This window comes from Pristiophorus japonicus, chromosome 4 (genome assembly GCF_044704955.1).
Source record: "Pristiophorus japonicus isolate sPriJap1 chromosome 4, sPriJap1.hap1, whole genome shotgun sequence".
NCBI lineage: Eukaryota > Metazoa > Chordata > Chondrichthyes > Pristiophoridae > Pristiophorus > Pristiophorus japonicus.
The window spans coordinates 304,466,031-304,488,149 of NC_091980.1; the positions used below are offsets into that span (position 1 = coordinate 304,466,031).

Here is a 22,119-nt window from a genome sequence, read left to right on the forward strand (position 1 = left end):
TAGCTTTATGGGGCAGGAGGTGGCATGTCAGCTGTGAGGGGTAAACCACTTAGTTTGCATCCGCTCATCATCATAGGCAGCCCCTCGAAATCGCGGAAGACTTGCTTCCACTCTAAAAGTGAGTTCTCAGGTGACTGAACAGTCCAATACGGGAATTACAGTCTCTGTCACAGGTGGGACAGAGAGTGGTTGAAGGAAAGGGTGGGTGGGGAGTCTGGTTTGCCGCACGCTCCTTCCGCTGCCTGCGCTGGATTTCTGCACACTCTCGGCGATGAGACTTGAGGTGCTCAGCGCCCTCCCGGATGCACTTCCTCCACTTAGGGCGGTCCATGGCCAGGGATTCCCAGGTGTCAGTGGGGATGTCGCACTTTATCAGGGAGGCTTTGAGGGTGTCCTTGTAACGTTTCCTCTGCCCACCTTGGGCTCACTTGCCGTGCATCCGCTACCAAGACTGTGGCATGTGACGTGTAATATATAAAATGACATCTTTATTGTATTCAATTTTCATTGTGATGAAGCTGTGGTTTCCTGGAGATGCACAGCTTGTGAGTGTCACTCCCTCCTGAAGGTAGCAGATTGCAGAATCACCCCGACAGACAGATGTACAATATGAAATACATAAACCGCCGTTAGATGACATTTCTGGCTGAGCAAAATGGTTTCCCTCGTCAGGTCACCCTCCGTCCATTATGGGGCAGACTGCGGAGGGCACGGGATGAAGGGCTGAAATACCTTTCCTCACACCGGGATTCATTAACCCCTTACTCGAAGCCCATAACGAACTCAAAGTCTTTGTAACTGACATGGCCGTCCGAATCCCGATCCACTTCCCTGCAACAGAGCAAAATGTGGAGCAGTCAAAATAAGGACAGTAAATAGAAAGAAAGAACTTGCATTTATATAGTGCCTCTGATAACCTCAGATGCCCCAGCTGTGGCTCAGTGGGTAGCACTCTCGCCTCTGAGTCAGAAGGTTGTGGGTTCAAGTCCCGCTTCAGGGACTTGAGCACAAAAATCTAGGCTGTCACTCCCAGCGCTACAATTATCTGAAAACTCTGTGTACCACCAACTCTGGCCTCTTATCCATCCCCCACTTTCTTCATCCCAACATCGGCGGCCATGCCTTCAGCCATCTCGGCCCTAAGCTCTGGAATTCCCTCTTTAAAACGCTCCACCTCGCTCTCTCCTCCTTTAAGACACGCCTTAAAACTTACTCTTTGACCCTCACCGGGTCGACGGGCCGAATGGCCTCCTTCTGTGCTGTAACCATTCTATGAGTCTATATAAATGCTCGTTATTACTGTTCAATGATTGCAATGAGGCTGCTGTTGATTACGAGCCAAAGGTGGGCAGCGGAAACGTTACAAGGACACCCTCAAAGCCTCCCTGATAAAGTGCAACATCCCCACTGACACCTGGGGGTCCCTGGCCAAAGACCGCCCTAAGAGGAGGAAGTGCATCCGGGAGGGCGCTGAGCACCTTGAGTCTCATCGCCGAGAGCATGCAGAAATCAAGTGCAGGCAACGGAAAGAGCGTGCGGCAAACCAGTCCCACCCACCCCTTCCCTCAACGACTATCTGTCCCACCTGTGACAGAGACTGTGATTCTCGTATTGGACTGTTCAGCCAGCTAAGGACTCATCTTAAGAGTGGAAGCAAGTCTTCCTTGATTCTGAGACTGCCTATGATGATGATGATGATGATGTTGATTAAATGACAACTGCGTTTTTTTTTAATCCCGCAGTATCTAAAGTGATTCGGTTAGTGTGTTTATTTCTAATTTTGTGCAAACTCCGCCAGTCGATGCCCAGGTATTCAAGCTGTCGCTCTGCAGATTGGGGCCCTTCCTTCTGTGCTGCCTCTGGCCCTTCAGGCCAGGGACTGGCAGATGTGCGCAATATCTGATAGCAACAGGGAGGATAATTAAGACAACGTTCGGGAAGCAGTAAGTGTTGAGTCTGACCTCCTCGTTCCGTGCCAGGGGCTTCTATTTGGGTCGGCTTCGAGCTTGGATTCAATCATGCTCACAGGCGGGGATAAAGACAACACGCCATATTTCTGCATAAAACTAAACTTGTATCGATACTTGACTGTCATAAGAACTGGGAGCACGACACAAGGTTCTATCTGAGTGGTCTCCATTTGCTATTACAGAGCTGGCAACACTCCAGAAAGACTGCAAAGTGCAGATCCCTCGCTAATTTTAATTCCTCTTTTCAAGCACAGAGCGAACCTATTCCCGTGGACACAGGGATCATTATCTTAATGTCATTGTTGGATTTGAGTCAACTGGAAGTCTCAAATCAGGAGCCCGGGTGGCCCAGCTTGTAAATGCACCGTTATGGTGTGATATAAAGAAAGGCAGAACCTGAATCTCTCACAACCTCAGGACATCCCAAAGCCTTTTACACCCAATGAAGTACTTTTTTTTTTTGAAGCCCCTCTCCATAGCCTAGAGCACATCATCTAGGCTGACACTCCTAGTGCAGTACTGAGGGAGCCCCGCACTGGCGGAGGTGCCGTCTTTCAGATGGGACGTTAAACCGAGGCCCCCCGTCTGCTCTCTCAGGTGGACGTAAAAGATCACACGGCACTATTTCAGTATCCCCGGTGTCCTGGGGCTAATATTTATCCCTCAACCAACATCACTAAAAAAACAGATTATCTGGTCATTATCACGTTGCTGTTTATGGGAGTCTACACGACAACAGCGACAAGACTTCAAAAAGTACTTTACTGGCGGTTAAGCGCTTTGGGACGTCCTCAGGTCAGGCAAGGCAAGGCATTTCTTTATTTTCTTTGTATGAGTCGGCGGGAAGGAAAGGGGGTGCGACCAAAAATAAAATGGGCAACTAACAAAAGTGTAAGGCAAATACAAACGGAGCGTTAGACAGTGGGAACCTGTCATGTAGAAACTGTATAGGCAGCCAAAGCGGGCTTGCATTCAACGAGCTCGATTATACCACTGCTCAGGGATAAATTAGGAGCTAATAAAAGAATTTTCTCGTGGCACACACCTATTAAATTCCCATATCAGTGAATGTTTTTTTGTGTGTTTGGGGACCGACTGGTGTACACTGAGCCAAAACAATCTGAGCCTGATTGGTATTTAATGGCGCTTTCCTTCATCAAGCAGGCTCCCAGACAGCAAAATTACTATTCTGCTGATTTCAAAGTAAATCGGAAGGATAATTGCGCACTGCGTCTCTGTTCCTTCGCTGTGAAACGGCTACCTTTATTAATAGAAATGGCGGAGTTCTGTGCCGCGTATCAGGAAGGCTACAATTTTAGAGTCTTGAGGGGGTGGGTGGGGGGAATTTGGAGCTTGGTAATTAGCGAAGGATCTTCCTCTTTCTCTCTCCTCCTCCTTTAAGACGCTCCTTAAGACCTCCCTATGAAAGGGTTTGATAGAGTGAATACAGAGAGAATGTTTCCACTTGTGGGGAAGAGCAACACTAGAGGCCATCAATATAAGATAGTCACCTAGAAATCCACCAGGGAATTCAGAAGAAACTTTGTTGCCCAGAGAGTGGTGAGAATGTGGAACTCGCTACGACAGGGAGTGGTTGAAGTGAATAGTATAGTATAGATACATTTAGGGGAGGCTGGACAAGCATATGAGGGAGAAGGGAATAGAGGGTTATGCTGACAGAGTTAGATGAGGAAAGACAGGAGGAGGCTCGAGTGGAGCATAAACACCGACATGGACTGGTTGGGCCGAATGGCCTGTTTCTGTGCTGTATAGCCAATGTAACCGTGTGTAAAGTAATCCTCTTTGACAAAGCTTTTCATCACCTGTCCTAATATCTCCTTATGTGAATGTTTTTCAAATTTTGTTTGATAATGGCTCCTGTGAAGCATCTTGGGGGGGGGTTAAAGGCGCTATATAAATGGCAGTTGTTGTTACTTATAGTTTATTGAAAATATTGTATCTGCAAACGCTTCCCGTCAACTTTTGTTCCATCGTGAATACTGTGTCCCAATTTATAAAGGAAATTGGCGGGGGATTCATTTTCAACTGCGTCAGGGAGGGGTTAAGGAAGGATCGGTAGCGGATCTGCCGCCCGCCTTCGTGGCAAGAGAGCTCACGTCACCTGAGAACTCACTTTTAGAGTGGAAATAAGTCTTCCTCGATTCCGAGGGACTGCCTGTGATGATGATCACATCGCGCCTTCAATGTAGTAAAACGTCCCAAGGTGCTTCACAGGAGTATGACACATTAGGAGAAATTAGGGCAGGTGATCAAAAGGGGTGGTTTGGAAGGAGGAAAGAAATGATGATGGAGAGGTTTAAGGAGGGAATTCCAGAGCTTAGTGCTGGGATAGTCGAATTCCTCGGGTGGTCAGCACAATATGACGGGTAAGTAAACACTACACGTGTGAAGCCAGAGATTACACACAGAATAAACCAGCCGCTGGAATAAACTGTTCATTCCCTGGGCACACGAGGAAATGACCGAGATACCTAGAGGAGTAAAAATGCTCCCTGGGATGTAGGGAGTGAAAGCCCTTCTGCTAAAGTAGCCTGGAACACAGAAGCCAAAAATATCCGGAGTTTAAAAAAAAATCCAAAACCTAGCAGCTGTTTCAGGACGAGGAAAAATTCAACGTGGGTGCTGTGATGTTCAAGTCGAGGTATGTTGCTGGGGTAACGATGAGGGACCTTTGCGCTGCATCTAGCCTGTGTGATGCTGTCACTGGGAACCTAAAATGCCCCGCCATTGAAAGGCTACATTGGGAGGGAGCAGCATGAGGCGGCCTGACCTGGAAATCGGCACGGTCCCGGCCTGCAAGACCATCAGCAGGTCGGGGCCATTGGAGGGAGCAACGTGTGACGGCATGCCACTGCAGGGAGCAGCGCGTGTTGCTGCAGGAGGGCGATGGCCACAAAGAGGACGGCTGGATTTGACGTCACCCAATTCCAGGTCGCTGATTGCAGTGCGGGCAGGTACAGCAGGAGCGGCGAGGTCGAGGCGAAGGAACGGCAAGAGTTCGTAGAGAGATGTGATCGGGGCCCAGGAGAGGTGTGAGTTCGGGGTCCAGAAGAGGTGAGGGCCCAGGGGCAGCACGGGCCAGCCCACACTGCGATATGTGTGCGCACTAGGTCCGTGCAGCAGAGCTGGTCTCCAGTCGTCTTGGTTAACCCTTGCCACTGGACCAAGGCCTAGCTCTGTCAAGCCCGTGTGGTGGCTGGTGTGCAACGGCCACCACACGTTAAAAACATCCACGCACAGGTATCTTCCACCCTTCAACATGTAGTTTAGGATCTGGAATATTAGGTCCTTCATTGAAACACTTGTGAACTCATCGCTTTTTGGCGTGGAAGCAAGTCATCCTCATTTCGAGGGGCCGCCTATGATGATGATGAAATATGGTAGTGCTATTCTTCGTTTGTTCTGTTATTGCTTGATAAACTTCTTTGGCAGTTAAAGGCCAAGACAAAAGTGGTGTTATTATGCCAATCTCATGGCCAACAACAACCTGCATCTATATAGCGCCTTTAACCTAGTAAAACATCCCAAGACGCTGCACAGGAGCGTTATCAGACAAGGTTTGACACTGAGCCACATAAGGAGATATTAGGACAGGTGCCAAATAAGGAGATACTAAGACAGGTGAGGGTCAATGATGGAGGTGTTAAGGAGCGGCTTAAAGGAGGAGAGAGAGGTAGAGAGGCGGAGAGGTTTAGGGAGGGAATTCCAGAGCTTAGGGCCTAGGCAGCTGAAGGCACGGCCACCAGTGGTGTAGCGATGAAAATCGGGGATACGCAAGAGGCCAGAGTTGGAAGAGCGAAGAGATCTTGGAGGGTTGTAGGATTGGAGGAGGTTAGAGAGATAGGGAGGGGGGAGAGGCCAGGGAGGGATTTCAGGATGAGAATTTCAGGGAGGTTCCTGTGGAAATACGGGATAGAACTAGTAGCTAGAGCAATCTAAAAGAGGCTTCTCTGTTTGATATCCTGGTTGGTTAGGCAGAAAAGTGGAAAATGGAACTCAATCTGGAAAAGTGTGAGGTAATGCATTTGGGGAGGGGCAACAAGGCAAGGGAATACACAATAAATGGGAGGATACTGAGAGGTGTGGAGGAACAGAGGGACCTTGGTGTGCTTAAAGGTAGCAGGACAGGTCGATAAGGTCGTCAAAAAGGCAAACGTAATGCTTTCCTTTATTAGCCGAGGCAGAGAATATAAGAGCAGGGAAGTTATGCAGGTGATCTTATGAAGCTGATCTTATCGAAACATATCAGATTATGAGGAGACTTGACAAGGTGGATGCAGAGAAGATGTTTCCATTGATGGGGGAGACTAGAACTAGGGACATAATCTTAGAATAAGGGGCCGCCCATTTAAAATTGATGAGAAATTTCTTTTCTCAGAAGGTTGTAAATCTGTGGAATTTGCTGCCTCAGAGAGCTGTGGAAGCTGGGACATTGAATAAATTTAAGACAGAGATAGACAGTTTCTTAACCGATAAAGGAATAAGGGGTTCTGGGGAGCGGGCAGGGAAGTGGACCTGAGTCCATGATTGGATCAGCCAAGATTGTATTAAATGGCAGAGCAGGCTCGAGGGGACATATGGCCTACTCCTGCTCCTATTTCTTAAGTTCTTATAACTGTATACAACACTAGTTAGGCCACAGCTTGAGTATTGCATACAGTTCTGGTCACCACATTACAGGAAAGACGTGATTGCACTGGAGAGGGTACAGAGGAGATTTACAAGGATGTTGCCAGGACTGGAAAATTTTAGCTATGAGGACAGATTGGATAGTCTTGGGTTGTTTTCTTTGGAACATAGGAGGCTGAGGGGAGATTTAATTGAGGTGTATAAAATTATGAAGGGCCTAGATAGAGTGGATCGGAAGGACCTGTTTCCCTTAGCAGAGGGGCCAGTAACCAGGGGCATAGATTTAAAGCAATTGGTAGAAAGGATTAGAGGGGAGATGAGGAAAGGAGTTTTCACCCAGAGGGTTGTGGGGGTTTGGAACTCACTGACTGAAAGGGTGGTAGAGGCAGAAACCCTCACCACATTTCAAAAGTACTTGGATGTGCTCTTAAAGAGCCGTAACCGACAGGGCTACGGACCAAGAGCTGGAAAGTGGGATGAGGCTAGGTAGCTCTTGGTCGACCGACACGATGGGCCAAATGGCCTCCTCCTGAGTCGTAATTTTCTATGATACTATGATTCTAAGTGGAAACACTGGGAAAAATCTGGTGAAGTGAGAAAGACATGAGAGAAACAAAGTGCAGTATGCATCAGGGTTTATAAGCTACTTAGTGCATTTCACAGGAATGGTGGGATTTTGGCTCATTGAGAACAGGTAATTGAACTTTTTACGCAGAGATAACCCACTATCCAAGGGGCTAATAAAATACTTGTTTTCATTTGCTGTTTGGCGGGAAAGCTGCTAACTGAACAGACATGTAGGGATTTGTTTTCCCCCTTGGCCAGTGTAAATACTCAACCCGTTTTGGTAAACTCAAAGTTGCAATAAAGAGGCAGTCAAGATTATAAAGAGGCCATTGCATTCACTGGATGGGTCGTGAATAACTAAAGCCAAGTGCAAACACAGCCTCAAAGTTTCCTGGGGATGTCTGAGGCCCTAATCAAGGAACCACTATTGTTTGTGAACAACAATAACTTATATTTATATAGAAACATAGAAAATAGGTGCAGGAGTAGGCCATTCGGCCCTTCTAGCCTGCACCGCCATTCAATGAGTTCATGGCTGAACATTCAACTTCAGTACCCCATTCCTGCTTTCTCGCCATACCCCTTGATCCCCCTAGTAGTAAGGACCTCATCTAACTCCTTTTTGAATATATTTAGTGAATTGGCCTCAACAACTTTCTGTGGTAGAGAATTCCACAGGTTCACCACTCTCTGGGTGAAGAAGTTCCTCCGCATCTCGGTCCTAAATGGCTTACCCCTTATCCTTAGACTGTGACCTCTGGTTCTGGACTTCCCCAACATTGGGAACATTCTTCCTGCATCTAACCTGTCCAAACCCGTCAGAATTTTAAATGTTTCTATGAGGTCCCCTCTCATTCTTCTGAACTCCAGTGAATACAAGCCCAGTTGATCCAGTCTTTCTTGATAGGTCAGTCCCGCCATCCCGGGAATCAGTCTGGTGAACCTTCACTGCACTCCCTCAATAGCAAGAATGTCCTTCCTCAGGTTAGGAGACCAAAACTGTACACAATACTCCAGCTGTGGCCTCACCAATGCCACACACCGTAGTAAAACGCCCCAAGGCGCTTCACAGGAGTGTTCTAAGACAAAAATAATTGACACTGAGCCACATAGGAGAAACTTTAAGGTCCTGCAATTGCGGTTAGAGGCTTCCCGCGAGGAAATGCCTCTGATCCGCAAATAAAATGCCCACCTACCTGGTGATCCGGGGAGGTACGAAGACACTCGGTGAGTAGTTTTTCTTTTTTCTTTATCTTTTTTCTTTTTCTTATCAGTAAGAAACCTTTGGCATTGTTGCCAAATTAAGTTAATTTAAGAGTTAAGTCATGCAGGAGAGCCCAGACCCGTGTCATGCTCCTCCTGTGCTATGTGGGAAATCAGGAACACTTCCAGCGTCCCTGACTACTATGTGTGTGGGAAGTGTATCCAGCTGCAGCTCCTGTCAGACCGCACGACGGCACTGGAGCTGCGCATGGATTCACTCTGGAGCATCCGCGATGTTGAGGATGTCGAGAATAACGTTTGGTGAGTTGGTCACACCGCAGGTAAAGGTTACAAAGGCAGAAAGGGGATGGGTGACCATCAGGCAGAGCAGGAGTAGGAAGGTATTGCAGGAGTTCCCAGCGATCATCTCCCTCCAAGACAGATATACCGCTTGGATACTATTGGGGGAGATGGCTCATCAGGGGAAGGCAGCAGCAGCCAAGTTCATGGCATCAGGGGTGGCTCTGCTGCACAGGAGGGCAGGAAAAAGAGTAGGAGAGCTATAGTGGTAGGGGATTCTATTGAAAGGGGAACTACAGTTGTACAGGGCCTTGGTAAGGCCACACCTTGAATATTGTGTACAGTTTTGGTCTCCTAATCTGAGGAAGGACATTCTTGCTATTGAGGGAGTGCAGCGAAGGGTCACCAGACTGACTCCTGGGATGACAGGATTGACATCGGGTGCAGGACATTCTGAAATGGGAGGGAGAACAGCCAGTTGTCGTGGTGCACATTGGTACCAACGACATAGGTAAAAAGAGGGATGAGGTCCTACGAAACGAATTTAAGGAGCTAGGAGCTAAATTAAAAAGTAGGACCTCAAAAGTAGTAATCTCGGGATTGCTACCAGTGCCACGTGATAGTCAGAGTAGGAATCGCAGGATAGCGCAGATGAATACGTGGCTTGAGCAGTGGTGCAGCAGGGAGGGATTCAAATTCCTGGGGCATTGGGACCAGTTCTGGGGGAGGTGGGACCAGTACAAACCGGACGGTCTGCACCTGGGCAGGACCGGAACCAATGTCCTAGGGGGAGTGTTTGCTAGTGCTGTTGGGGAGGATTTAAACTAATATGGCAGGGGGATGGGAACCAATGCAGGGAGACAGAGGGAAACAAAAAGGAGACAAAAGCAAAAGACAGAAAGGAGATGAGGAAAAGTGGAGGGCAGAGAAACCCAAGGCAAAGAACAAAAAGGGCCACTGTACAGCAAAATTCTAAAAGGACAAAGGGTGTTAATAAAACAAGCCTGAAGGCTTTGTGTCTTAATGCAAGGAGTATCCGCAATAAGGTGGATGAATTAATTGTGCAAATAGATGTTAACAAATATGATGTGATTGGATTACGGAGACGTGGCTCCAGGATGATCAGGGCTGGGAACTCAACATTCAGGGGTATTCAACATTCAGGAAGGATAGAATAAAAGGAAAAGGAGGTGGGGTAGCATTGCTGGTTAAAGAGGAGATTAATGCAATAGTTAAGAAAGACATTAGCTTGGATGATGTGGAATCTATATGGGTAGAGCTGCAGAACACCAAAGGGCAAAAAACGTTAGTAGGAGTTGTGTACAGACATCCAAACAGTAATAGGGATGTTGGAGAGGGCATCAAACAGGAAATTAGGGGTGCATGCAATAAAGGTGTAGCAGTTATAATGGGTGACTTTAATATGCACATAGATTGGGCTAGCCAAACTGGAAGCAATACGGTGGAGGAGGATTTCCTGGAGTGCATAAGGGATGGTTTTCTAGACCAATATGTTGAGGAACCAACTAGGGGGGAGGCCATCTTAGACTGGGTGTTGTGTAATGAGAGAGGATTAATTAGCAATCTCATTGTGCGAGGCCCCTTGGGGAAGAGTGACCATAATATGGTGGAATTCTGCATTAGGATGGAGAATGAAACAGTAATTTCAGAGACCATGGTCCAGAACTTAAAGAAGGGTAACTTTGAAGGTATGAGGCGTGAATTGGCTAGGATAGATTGGCGAATGATACTTAGGAGGTTGACTGTGGATGGGCAATGGCAGACATTTAGAGACCGCATGGATGAATTACAACAATTGTACATTCCTGTCTGGCGTAAAAATAAAAAAGGGAAGGTGGCTCAACCGTGGCTGTCTAGGGAAATCAGGGATAGTATTAAAGCCAAGGAAGTGGCATACAAATTGGCCAGAAATAGCAGCGAACCTGGGGACTGGGAGAAATTTAGAACTCAGCAGAGGAGGACAAAGGGTTTGATTAGGGCAGGGAAAATGGAGTACGAGAAGAAGCTTGTAGGGAACATTAAGGCGGATTGCAAAAGTTTCTATAGGTATGTAAAGAGAAAAAGGTTGGTGAAGACAAACGTAGGTCCCCTGCAGTCAGAATCAGGGGAAGTCATAACGGGGAACAAAGAAATGGCAGACCAATTGAACAAGTACTTTGGTTCGGTATTCACTAAGGAGGATACAAACAACCTTCCGGATATAAAAGGGGTCAGAGGGTCTAGTAAGGAGGGGGAACTGAGGGAAATCTTTATTAGTCGGGAAATTGTGTTGGGGAAATTGATGGGATTGAAGGCCGATAAATCCCCAGGGCCTGATGGACTGCATCCCAGAGTACTTAAGGAGGTGGCCTTGGAAATAGCGGATGCATTGACAGTCATTTTCCAACATTCCATTGACTCTGGATCAGTTCCTATGGAGTGGAGGGTAGCCAATGTAACCCCACTTTTTAAAAAAGGAGGGAGAGAGAAAACAGGGAATTATAGACCGGTCAGCCTGACCTCAGTAGTGGGTAAAATGATGGAATCAATTATTAAGGATGTCATAGCAGTGCATCTGGAAAATGGTGACATGATAGGTCCAAGTCAGCATGGATTTGTGAAAGGGAAATCATGCTTGACAAATCTTCTGGAATTTTTTGAGGATGTTTCCAGTAAAGTGGACAAAGGAGAACCAGTTGATGTGGTATATTTGGACTTTCAGAAGGCTTTCGACAAGGTCCCACACAAGAGATTAATGTGCAAAGTTAAAGCACATGGGATTGGGGGTAGTGTGCTGACGTAGATTGAGAACTGGTTGTCAGACAGGAAGCAAAGAGTAGGAGTAAACGGGTACTTTTCAGAATGGCAGGCAGTGACTAGTGGAGTGCCGCAAGGTTCTGTGCTGGGGCCCCAGCTGTTTACATTGTACATTAATGATTTAGACGAGGGGATTAAATGCAGTATCTCCAAATTTGCGGATGATACTAAGTTGGGTGGCAGTGTGAGCTGCGAGGAGGATGCTATTAGGCTGCAGAGTGACTTGGATAGGTTAGGTGAGTGGGCAAATGCATGGCAGATGAAGTATAATGTGGATAAATGTGAGGTTATCCACTTTGGTGGTAAAAACAGAGAGACAGACTATTATCTGAATGGTGACAGATTAGGAAAAGGGAAGGTGCAACGAGACCTGGGTGTCATGGTACATCAGTCATTGAAGGTTAGCATGCAGGTACAGCAGGCGGTTAAGAAAGCAAATGGCATGTTGGCCTTCATAGCGAGGGGATTTGAATACAGGGGCAGGGAGGTGTTGCTACAGTTGTACAGGGCCTTGGTGAGGCCACACCTGGAGTATTGTGTACAGTTTTGGTCTCCTAACTTGAGGAAGGACATTCTTGCTATTGAGGGAGTGCAGCGAAGGTTCACCAGACTGATTCCCGGGATGGCGGGACTGACCGATCAAGAAAGATTGGATCAACTGGGCTTGTATTCACTGGAGTTCAGAAGAATGAGAGGGGACCTCATAGAAACGTTTAAAATTCTGACGGGTTTAGACAGGTTAGATGCAGAAAGAATGTTCCCAATGTTGGGGAAGTCCAGAACCAGGGGTCACAGTCTGAGGATAAGGGGTAAGCCATTTAGGACCGAGATGAGGAGAAACTTCTTCACCCAGAGAGTGGTGAACCTGTGGAATTCTCTACCACAGAAAGTAGTTGAGGCCAATTCACTAAATATATTCAAAAGGGAGTTAGATGAAGTCCTTACTACTCGGGGGATCAAGGGTTATGGCGAGAAAGCAGGAAGGGGGTACTGAAGTTTCATGTTCAGCCATGAACTCATTGAATGGCGGTGCAGGCTAGAAGGGCTGAATGGCCTGCTCCTGCACCTATTTTCTATGTTTCTATGTTTCTAAGACTAGATCGACTATGCTTGTATTCAATGGAATTTAGGAGAATGAGAGGGGATCTCATAGAAACATAAAATTCTGACAGGATTGGACAGGTTAGATGCAGGAAGAATGTTCCTGATGTTGGGGAAGTCCAGAAACAGGATCACAGTCTAAGGATAAGGGGTAAGCCATTTAGGACTGAGATGAGGAGAAACTTCTTCACTTAGAGAGTTGTGGGCATTTAGAATTCTCTACCGCAGAAAGTTGTTGGGGCCAGTTCGTTAGATATATTCGAAAGGGAGTTAGATGTGGCCCTCACAGCTAAAGGGATCAAGGGATATGGAGAGAAAACAGGAATGGGGTACTGAAATGCATGATCAGCCATGATCATATTGAATGGTGGTGCAGGCTAGAAGGGCCGAATGGCCTACTCCTGCACCTATTTTCTATGTTTCTATGTATGTTTCCATGAGTTTCTGCGTTTCTGTGGCCGCATTCGAGACTCCAGGATGGTATGTTGCCTCCCTGGTGCAAGGGTCAAGAATGTCATGGAGCGGCTGCAGGGCATTCTGGAGGGGGAGGGTGAACAGCCAGCTGTCGTGGTGCATATAGGTACCAACGATATAGGTAAAAAATGGGATGAGGTCTTACAGGCTGAATTTAGGGAGCTAGGAGTTAAATTAAAAAGTAGGACCTCAAAGGCAGTAATCTCAGGATTGCTACCAATGCCACGTGCTAGTCAGAGTAGGAATCGCAGGATAGCTCAGATGAATATGTGGCTTGAGGAATGGTGCAAGAGGGAGGGATTCAAATTCCTGGGACATTGGAATCGGTTCTGGGGGAGGTGGGACCAGTACAAACCGGACGGTCTGCAGTTGGGCAGGACTGGAACCGATGTCCTAGGGGGAGTGTTTGCTAGTGCTGTTGGGGAGGGTTTAAACTAATGTGGCAGGGGGATGGGAATCTATGCAGGGAGACAGAGGGAAGTAAATTGGGGGCAGAAGCAAAAGGTAGAAAGGAGATAAGGAAAAGTGGAGGGCAGAGAAATCAAAGGCAAAAATCAAAAAGGGGCCACATTACAACATAATTCTAAAAGGACAAAGAGCGTCAAAAAAACAAACAGGAAGGCTCTGTGTCTCAATACGAGGAGCATTCGTAATATGGTGCATGAATTAACTGCGCAGACAGCTGTTAACGGATATGATGTAACTGGGATTAAGGAGACATGGCTCCAGGGTGACCAAGGCTGGGAACTCAACATCCAGGGGTAGTCAATATTCAGAAGGATAGACAGAAAGGAAAAGGAGGTGGGGTAGCGTTGCTGGTTAAAGAGGAGATTAACGCAATAGTAAGGAAGGACATTAGCTTGGATGATGTGGAATCTGTATTGGTAGAGCTGCGGAACACCAAAAGGCAGAAAACGCTAGTGGGAGTTGTGTACAGACCACCAAACAGTAGTAATGAGGTTGGGGATGGCATTAAACAGGAAATTAAGGATGCATGCAATAAAGGTACAGCAGTTATCATGGGTGACTTTAATCTACATATAGATTGGGCTAACCAAACTGGTAGCAATACGGTGGAGGAGGATTTCCTGGAGTGGAAAAGGGATGGTTTTCTAGACTAATATGTCGAGGAACCAGCTAGAGAGCTGGCCATCCTAGACTGGGTGTTGTGTAATGAGAGAGGACTAATTAGCAATCTTGTTGTACGAGACCCCTTGGGGAAGTGTGACCATAATATGGTAGAATTTTTTATTAAGCTGGAGAGTGACACAGTTAATTCAGAGACTAGGATCCTATACTTAAAGAAAGGTAACTTTGATGGTATGAGACGTGAATTGGCTAGAATAGACTGGCGAATGATACTTAAAGAGTTGATGGTTGATAGACAATGGCAGACATTTAAAGATCACATGGATGAACTTCAACAATTGTACATCGCTGTCTGGAGTAAAAATAAAACGGGGAAGGTGGCTCAACCATGGCTAACAAAGGAAATTAAGGATAGTGTTAAATCCAAGGAAGAGGCATATAAATTGGCCAGATAAAGCAGCAAACCTGAGGACTGGGAGAAATTTAGAATTCAGCAGAGGAGGACAAAGAGTTTAATTAGGAGGGGAAAAATAGAGTATGAGAGTAAGCTTGCAGGGAACATAAAAACTGACTGCAAAAGCTTCTATAGATATGTGACGAGAAAAAGATTAGTGAAGACAAACGTAGGTCCCTTGCAGTCAGAATCAGGTGAATTTATAATGGGGAACAAAGAAATGGCAGACCAATTGAACAAATACTTTGGTTCGGTCTTCATGAAGGAAGACACAAATAACCTTCCGGAAATACTAGCAGGGTCTAGCGAGAAGGAGGAACTGAAGGAAATCCTTATTAGTCAGGAAATTGTGTTAGGGAAATTGATGGGATTGAAGGTCGATAAATCACCAGGGCTTAATGGACTGCATCCCATGGTACTTAAGGAAGTGGCCCTAGAAATAATGGATGCATTGGTGGTCATTTTCCAACATTCTATAGACTCTGGAACAGTTCCTATGGATTGGAGGGTAGCTAATGTAACCCCATTTTTAAAAAATGGAAGGAGAGAGAAAACGGGTAATTATAGACCGGTTAGCCTGACATCAATAGTGGGGAAAATGTTGGAATCAATTATTAAAGATGTAGTAGCAGCGCGTTTGGAAAGCAGTGACACGATCGGTCCAAGTCAGTATGGATCTTTGAAAGGGAAATCATGCTTGACAAATCTTCCAGAATCTTTTGAGGATGTAACTAGTAGAATGGACAAGGGAGAACCAGTGGAAGTGGTGTATTTGGACTTTCAAAAGGCTTTTGACAAGGTCCCACAATCGTAATATAATCAGGCAGGCAGAGTCAACATGGTTTTATAAAAGGGAAATCGTGTTTGATAAATCTGTTAGTTTTTTGAAGATGTAACTCGTAGGATGGCTGAGGGGGAACCAGTGGATGTTGTGTATTTGTACTTATACTTCCCGACCTGCAGAGATGGTCTTTTGCAAGTCGGGGGCCCACGATGCTCCAGGGCTTGCAGGTCGGGAAGTATAAGAGCTGGAGCGGCATACCACTACCACTTCCAGCGTGAGTTGGTCCAGGTAAGCGACGGCTTCGAGGTGGGTGACATCATCAGGACCCAGGTCACTATTTGAAGTGTGGGCAGGAACATCGGCGGGGCCCAGGTACAGCACAGGAGCGGGAAGGTTGTGGCAGAGGTGCGGCGAGTGTTTTGTGGCGGTGGTGCGGCGAGAGATCGTGGCGGAGAAGCGGCAAATGAGGGTACGGGGCCCAGAAGAGCCGAGGACCCAGGGGCAGCATGGGCCTGCCCACATTGCGATATGTGTGCGCAGCAGAGCAGGTCTCCAGTCGTCTGGTTAACCCTTGCCACTGGATGAAGACCTAGCTCGGTCAAGCCCGTGAGGTGGCTGATGTGCAATGGTCACCACACGTTAAAAAAAATCCACGCACAGGCATCTTCCACTCAGCTCCATTTCCCTGCCCGCTCCCCATAACCCTTCACTCCCTTATCGCTCAAAAATCTGTCTATCTTCGCCTTAAATATATTCAATGACACAGCCTCCACAGCTCTCTGGCGCAGAGAATTCCACAGATTTACAACCCTCTGAGAAAAGAAATTCCTCCTCATCTCAATTTTAAATGGGCGGCCCCTTATTCTGAGATTATGCCCTCTAGTTTTAATTTCCCCTATGAGTGGAAATATCCTCTCTGCATCCACCTTGTCAAGCCCTCTCATTATCTTATATGTTTTGATAAGATCATTCTTCTCATTCTTCTGAACTCCAATGAGTATTGGCCCAACCTACTCAACCTATCTGCACAAGTCAACCCCCTCATCTCCGGAATCAATCTAGTGAACCTTCTCTGAACAGCCTCCAATGCAAGTATATCCTTCCTTAAATATGGAGACCAAAACTGTACACAATACTCCAGGTGTGGCCTCACCAATACCCTGTACAGTTGTAGCAGGACTTCTCTGCTTTTATACTCTATCCCCCTTGCAATAAAGGCCAACATTCCATTTGCCTTCCTGATTACTTGCTGTACCTGCATACTAACTGGTGTGTTTCATGCACAAGGACATGTGTTGCTGTCAAGGCCAGCATTTATTGCCCATCCCTAGTTGCTTTGACAAGCTGGTGATAATCCTTGCTGGTACTTCAGAGGGCAGTTAAGAGTCAACGACATTGGTGCGGGGACTGAAGTCACATATAGACAGGACTGGGTAAGGACAGCAGATTTCCTTCCCCGAAGGATATCAGCAAAGCACTTCGGTTTTTAAATGACAATCCAACAGCATTCACAGTCACTTCCGACTGACACCAGCTCCAACTCTCCAGATTTTTTCAAACGAAATTCAAATCCCCTAACTGGCCTGGTGGGATTTGAACTAATTATTAGTCCAAGTCTCTGGGTTACTGATCCAGGAACATCACCGATACGTTGTCTGGAATTTGAGCACCAAGGTCGGTGTCTGCAATTCGCGGCCTGCTTGATTTTCCGCCCGCAAGACCATCAGCAGGCCGGGGCTATTGGAGGGAGCAATGTGAGGCAGCCCGGCCCAGAAATCAGCATGGTCCTGGCCTGCAAGACCATCAGCAGGCCGGGGCTATTGGAGGGAGCAATGTGAGGCAGCCCGGCCCAGAAATCAGCATGGTCCCGGCCTGCAAGACCATCAGCAGGCCGGGGCCATTGGAGGGAGCAATGTGAGGCAGCCCGGCCCAGAAATCAGCATGGTCCCGGCCTGCAAGACCATCAGCAGGCTGGGGCCATTGGAGGGAGCAATGTGAGGCAGCCCAGCCCAGAAATCAGCATGGTCCCGGCCTGCAAGACCATCAGCAGGCCGGGGCTATTGGAGGGAGCAATGTGAGGCAGCCCGGCCCAGAAATCAGCATGGTCCCGGCCTGCAAGACCATCAGCAGGCCGGGGCTATTGGAGGGAGCAATGTGAGGCAGCCCAGCCCAGAAATCAGCATGGTTCCGGCCTGCAAGACCATCAGCAGGCCGGGGCCATTGGAGGGAGCAATGTGAGGCAGCCCGGCCCAGAAATCAGCATGGTCCCGGCCTGCAAGACCATCAGCAGGCCGGGGCTGTTAGAGGGAGCAATGTGAGGCAGCCCGGCCCAGAAATCAGCATGATCCCGGCCTGCAAGACCATCAGCGGGCCGGGGCCATTGGAGGGAGCAATGTGAGGCAGCCCGGCCCAGAAATCAGCATGGTCCCGGCCTGCAAGACCATCAGCAGGCCGGGGCCATTGGAGGGAGCAATGTGAGGCAGCCCGGCCCAGAAATCAGCATGGTCCCGGCCTGCAAGACCATCAGCAGGCCGGGGCTGTTAGAGGGAGCAGCGTGCGGCGGCATGCCACTGCAGGGAGCAGCGCGTGCTGCTGCAAGAGGGCGACGGCTGACTGCAGTGCGGGCACGTACAGCAGGAGCGGCGAGATCGGGGCGAAGGAGCGACAAGAGTTCGTAGTGCGATGTGATCGGGGCCCAGGAGAGGCGCGAGTTCGGGGCCCAGAAGAGGCGAGGGCCCAGGGGCAGCACGGACCAGCCCACACTGCGATATGTGTGCGCACTAGGTCCGTGCAGCAGAGCAGGTCTCCAGTCGTCTTGGTTAATCCTTGCCACTGGACCAAGACCTCGCTCTGTCAAGCCCGTGGCGTGGCTGGTGTGCAACGGCCACCACACGTTAAAAAAATCCACGCACAGGCATCTTCCACTCTTTAACATGTAGTTCGGGACCTGGAATATAATTCAAACACCTGTGAACTCATCCATTTTCGGCGCGAAGCAAGTCATCCTCGTTTCGAGGGACTGCCTGTGACGATGATGATTTTCCGCCCATTAATATCCCTAAGTGGACACTCGAACCCTCCCACCCCGCCCCACCTCCAGGATTCATGGCAAAAAACTTGCGATTCTACAGCAAAATGAATCAAAAGCTAATTACAAGAAGCAAATCCATCCAATCGTATCCAGATCACTTTCAGTCTCTGCAGCTTTATCTTTATCAGACCTGGCACACGTTGAGCATCCACTTAACCACCAGCATGTTCATCGGGAATGGCCGACAGCCACACTCCTGACAGTTTTGTTAATGAGCCTCAGTTGCGGGAGGATTGCTGAAGATAAAAATGCTTCTTTGACAATGGTTGTCTGCAGCCGGGCCGATGGCAAAATACACCGGGCTGTTGTGGTTATACTGACCCGGGACGGAGCCGGGCTCTGTGCTGAAGTAACTGTTCCCAGCCAGGGTGGGTAGCGTTAGACTTGGCCTCAGCAGCCCTGGGCTAAGGAGGGGGAGGAGAAAACTGGACTGGAGCATTTTAGCTGTGAGGAAAGACTGGATAGGCTGGGGTTCTTTTCTTTGGAACAGAAGAGGCTGAGGGGAGACCTTATTGAGGTGTATACAATTATGAGGGGTAACATTGTCCGCATGCCTGACACAAGACTCCCAAAGCAAGCGCTCTACTCAGAACTCCCCTACACGGCAGGCGAGCCCAAGGTGGGCAGAGGAAACGTTTCAAGGACACCCTCAAAGCCTCCCTGATAAAGTGCAATATCCCCACTGACACCTGGGAGTCCCTGGCCCAAGACCGCCCAAAGTGGAGGAAGTGCATCCGGGAGGGCGCTGAGCACCCCGAGTCTTGTCGCCGAGAGCACGCAGAAATCAAGCGCAGGAAGCGGAAGGAGCGTGCGGCAAACCAGGCTCCCCACCCACCTCTTTCCTTCAACCACTCTCTGTCCCAGCTGTAACAGACACTGTAATTCCTGTATTGGACTGTTCTGTCACTAAGGGACTGCCTATGATGATGATGATGGGTAGAGTGGATAGGAAGGACCTATTTCCCCTAGCAGGGAGTCAACAACCAGGGAGCATAGATTTAAAGCAATTGATAGAAGGTTTAGAGGGGATTTGATGGGAAATTTCTTCACCCAGAGGGCGGTGGGGGTCTGGAACTCACTGCCTGAAAGGGTAGAGGCAGAAACCCTCATCACATTTAGAAAGTACTTGGATGTGCACTTGAAGTGCCGTAACCTACAGGGCTACGGACCAAGAGCTGGAAAGTGGGATAAGGCTGGATAGCTGTTTGCTGGCTGGCGCAGACACGATGGGCTGAAATGGCCTCCTTCCGTGCTGTAAATTTCTGAAAGAAAAAGGCACAACTCGGGTCCCTGTTCCGAGTCGGTTTTAGAGTGTTAGCCATGGCTCAGTGGGTCACCACTCTCTCGCCTCGGAGTCAGCAGGTCGTGGGTTTGTGGTCCCACTCCAGAGACTTGAGCACAAATTCTCGGCTGACGCTCCCAGTGCCGTGCTGGGGGGAACTCGGCACTGTCGGCAGTGAGACGTTAAACCGAGGCCCCACCTGCTCACTCGGGTGGACATAAAAGATCCCATGGCATTATTTCGGCAAAGAGCAGGGGCGTTCTCCCCGGTGTCCTGGCCAACAATAATACAGGCTCACCCTCCAGTGCATTACTAAGGGAGCGCTGCATTGTTGGAGGTGTCCTAGACAATAATCATCCCTCAACCAACATCACTAAAACAAAGCAGATTACTTGGTCATTATCAACGTATTTGTTTGTGGGATCTTGCCGCATTACAACTTCAGTTGGGACGTTCTGAGGTCAGGGAAGGCGCTATATAAATGCAAGTTCTTTCTTTATATGTGGCGACTCAGTTAGAAAGCATTTCATTATCGTCATCATCAGCATAGGCAGTCCCTCGGAGTTGAGGAAGACTTGCTTCCACTCTAAAAGTGAGTTCTCAGGTGATTGAACAGTCCAATACGAGAATTACAGTCTCTGTCACAGGTGGGACAGACACTGGTTGAAGGAAAGGGTGGGTGGGGAGTCTGGTTTGCTGCACGCTCCTTCCGCCGCCTGCACTTGTTTTCTGCATGCTCTCGGCGACGAGACTCGTGGTGCTCAGCGCCCTCCCGGATGCTCTTCCTCCACCTAGAGCGGTCTTGGGCCAGGGTCTCCCAGATGTCAGTTGGGATGTTGCACTTTATCAGGGAGGCTTTGAGGGTGTCCTTGAGGTGATTCCTCTGCCCACCTGGGGCTCGCTTGCCGTGTTGGAGCTCCGAGTAGAGCACTTGCTTTGGGAGTCTTGTGTCGGGCATGTGGACGATGTGGCCCGCCCAACGGAGCTGTTCGAGTGTGGTCAATGCTTCGATGCTGGGGATGTTGGCCTGAGTGAGAACACTGACGTTGGTGTGTCTATCCTCCCAGTGGATTTGCAGGATCTTGCGGAGACAGCGCTGGTGGTACTGCTCCAGCGCTTTGAGATATCTGCTGTATATGGTCCACGTCTCTGAGCCATCCATATAGGAGGGTGGGTATCACTACTGCCCTGTAGACCATAAGCTTGGTGCCAGATTTGAGGTCCTGGTCTTCAAACACTCTCTCTTCCTCAGGCTGCACAGGCACATTGGAGGCATTGTTGGACCTTGTCATCGATGTCTGCCCTTGCTGATAGTAGACTCCCGAGGTATGGAAAATGGTCCACGTTGTCCAAGGACGCGCCGTGGATTTTGATGATCGGGGGGCAGTGCTGTGTGGCGGGGTCAGGTTGGTGGAGGACCTTTGTCTTACGGATGTTTAGTGTAAGGCCCATGCTTTCGTATGCCTTGGTGAAGATGATGACAGCTTGGAGTTCGGCCTCTGAGTATGCGCAGACGCAAGCGTCGTTCGCGTACTGGCGCTCGACAACAGAAGATGGACCGACCTTGGATCTAGCCTGGAGACGGCGAAGGTTGAACAGGTTCATATTGGTTCAATGGTTCAGGGAGCTTGTTGAGCGTGCGATGGAGCATTGCAGCAAGGAAGATCGAGAAGAGTGTTGGCGCAGTCCTGCTTGACCCTGGTCCGAACGTGGATTATATAGCGCCTTTCATGACCACCAGATGTCTCAAAGTGCTTTACTGCCGATGAAGTACTTTTTTGGCGTGTAGTCACTGCTGTAATGTGGGAAACGTGGCAGCCAAATTGCGCACAGCAAGCTCCCACATGTGACGATGAGCAGATAATCTGTTTTTTTATGTTGATTGAGGGATAAATATTGGCCAGGACACCGGGGATAACTCCCCTGCTCTTCTTCGAAATAGTGGCCACGGAATCTTTTACGTCCAGCTGACGGGGCAGACGGGGCCTCTTTATTGTCTCATCTGAAAGACGGCACCTCAGACAGTGCAGCGCTCCCTCAGCATTGCACTGGAGTGTCAGTTAGAAGGCCCTGATGCCGGGTGAGAGCAGGTTTAGGGCTGGCCGTGATTCTCGCCACGATTACACGGGCTGTCGCGGTGCGCGTGAGGAATGACCACTTGGCTCAGTGGCCTGCGGCCACGGAATCGCGCCCCAGCGCCTGTCCGCACCTTTCAGCGAAAAGGGGTGGGAGCGAAAAGGGAAGGGAGAAATAAAGGGAGGAAATAAAAATTATTTTCTGTCATCCAAACTCTTCAAATTAAAGTGGTGTCCAAATTATAAGCGAGCATTTTATATC

General features: G+C 48.6%; 1 protein-coding gene across 3 annotated transcripts in view; it reads right to left on the reverse strand.

Annotated features, from left to right (window-relative positions):
- Positions 1 to 468: 468 nt before the first annotated feature.
- Positions 469 to 22,119, reverse strand: part of efcab11 (EF-hand calcium binding domain 11) — a 145,784-nt gene continuing 124,133 nt past the window's right edge. For all 3 annotated transcript variants that reach the window (XM_070877587.1, XM_070877585.1, XM_070877586.1), the window contains one exon: positions 469 to 831. In XM_070877587.1, coding sequence (XP_070733688.1) covers positions 762 to 831 — 70 coding nt within the window. In that variant the 3' untranslated portion in view covers positions 469 to 761. The remainder of the gene's footprint in view (positions 832 to 22,119) is intronic.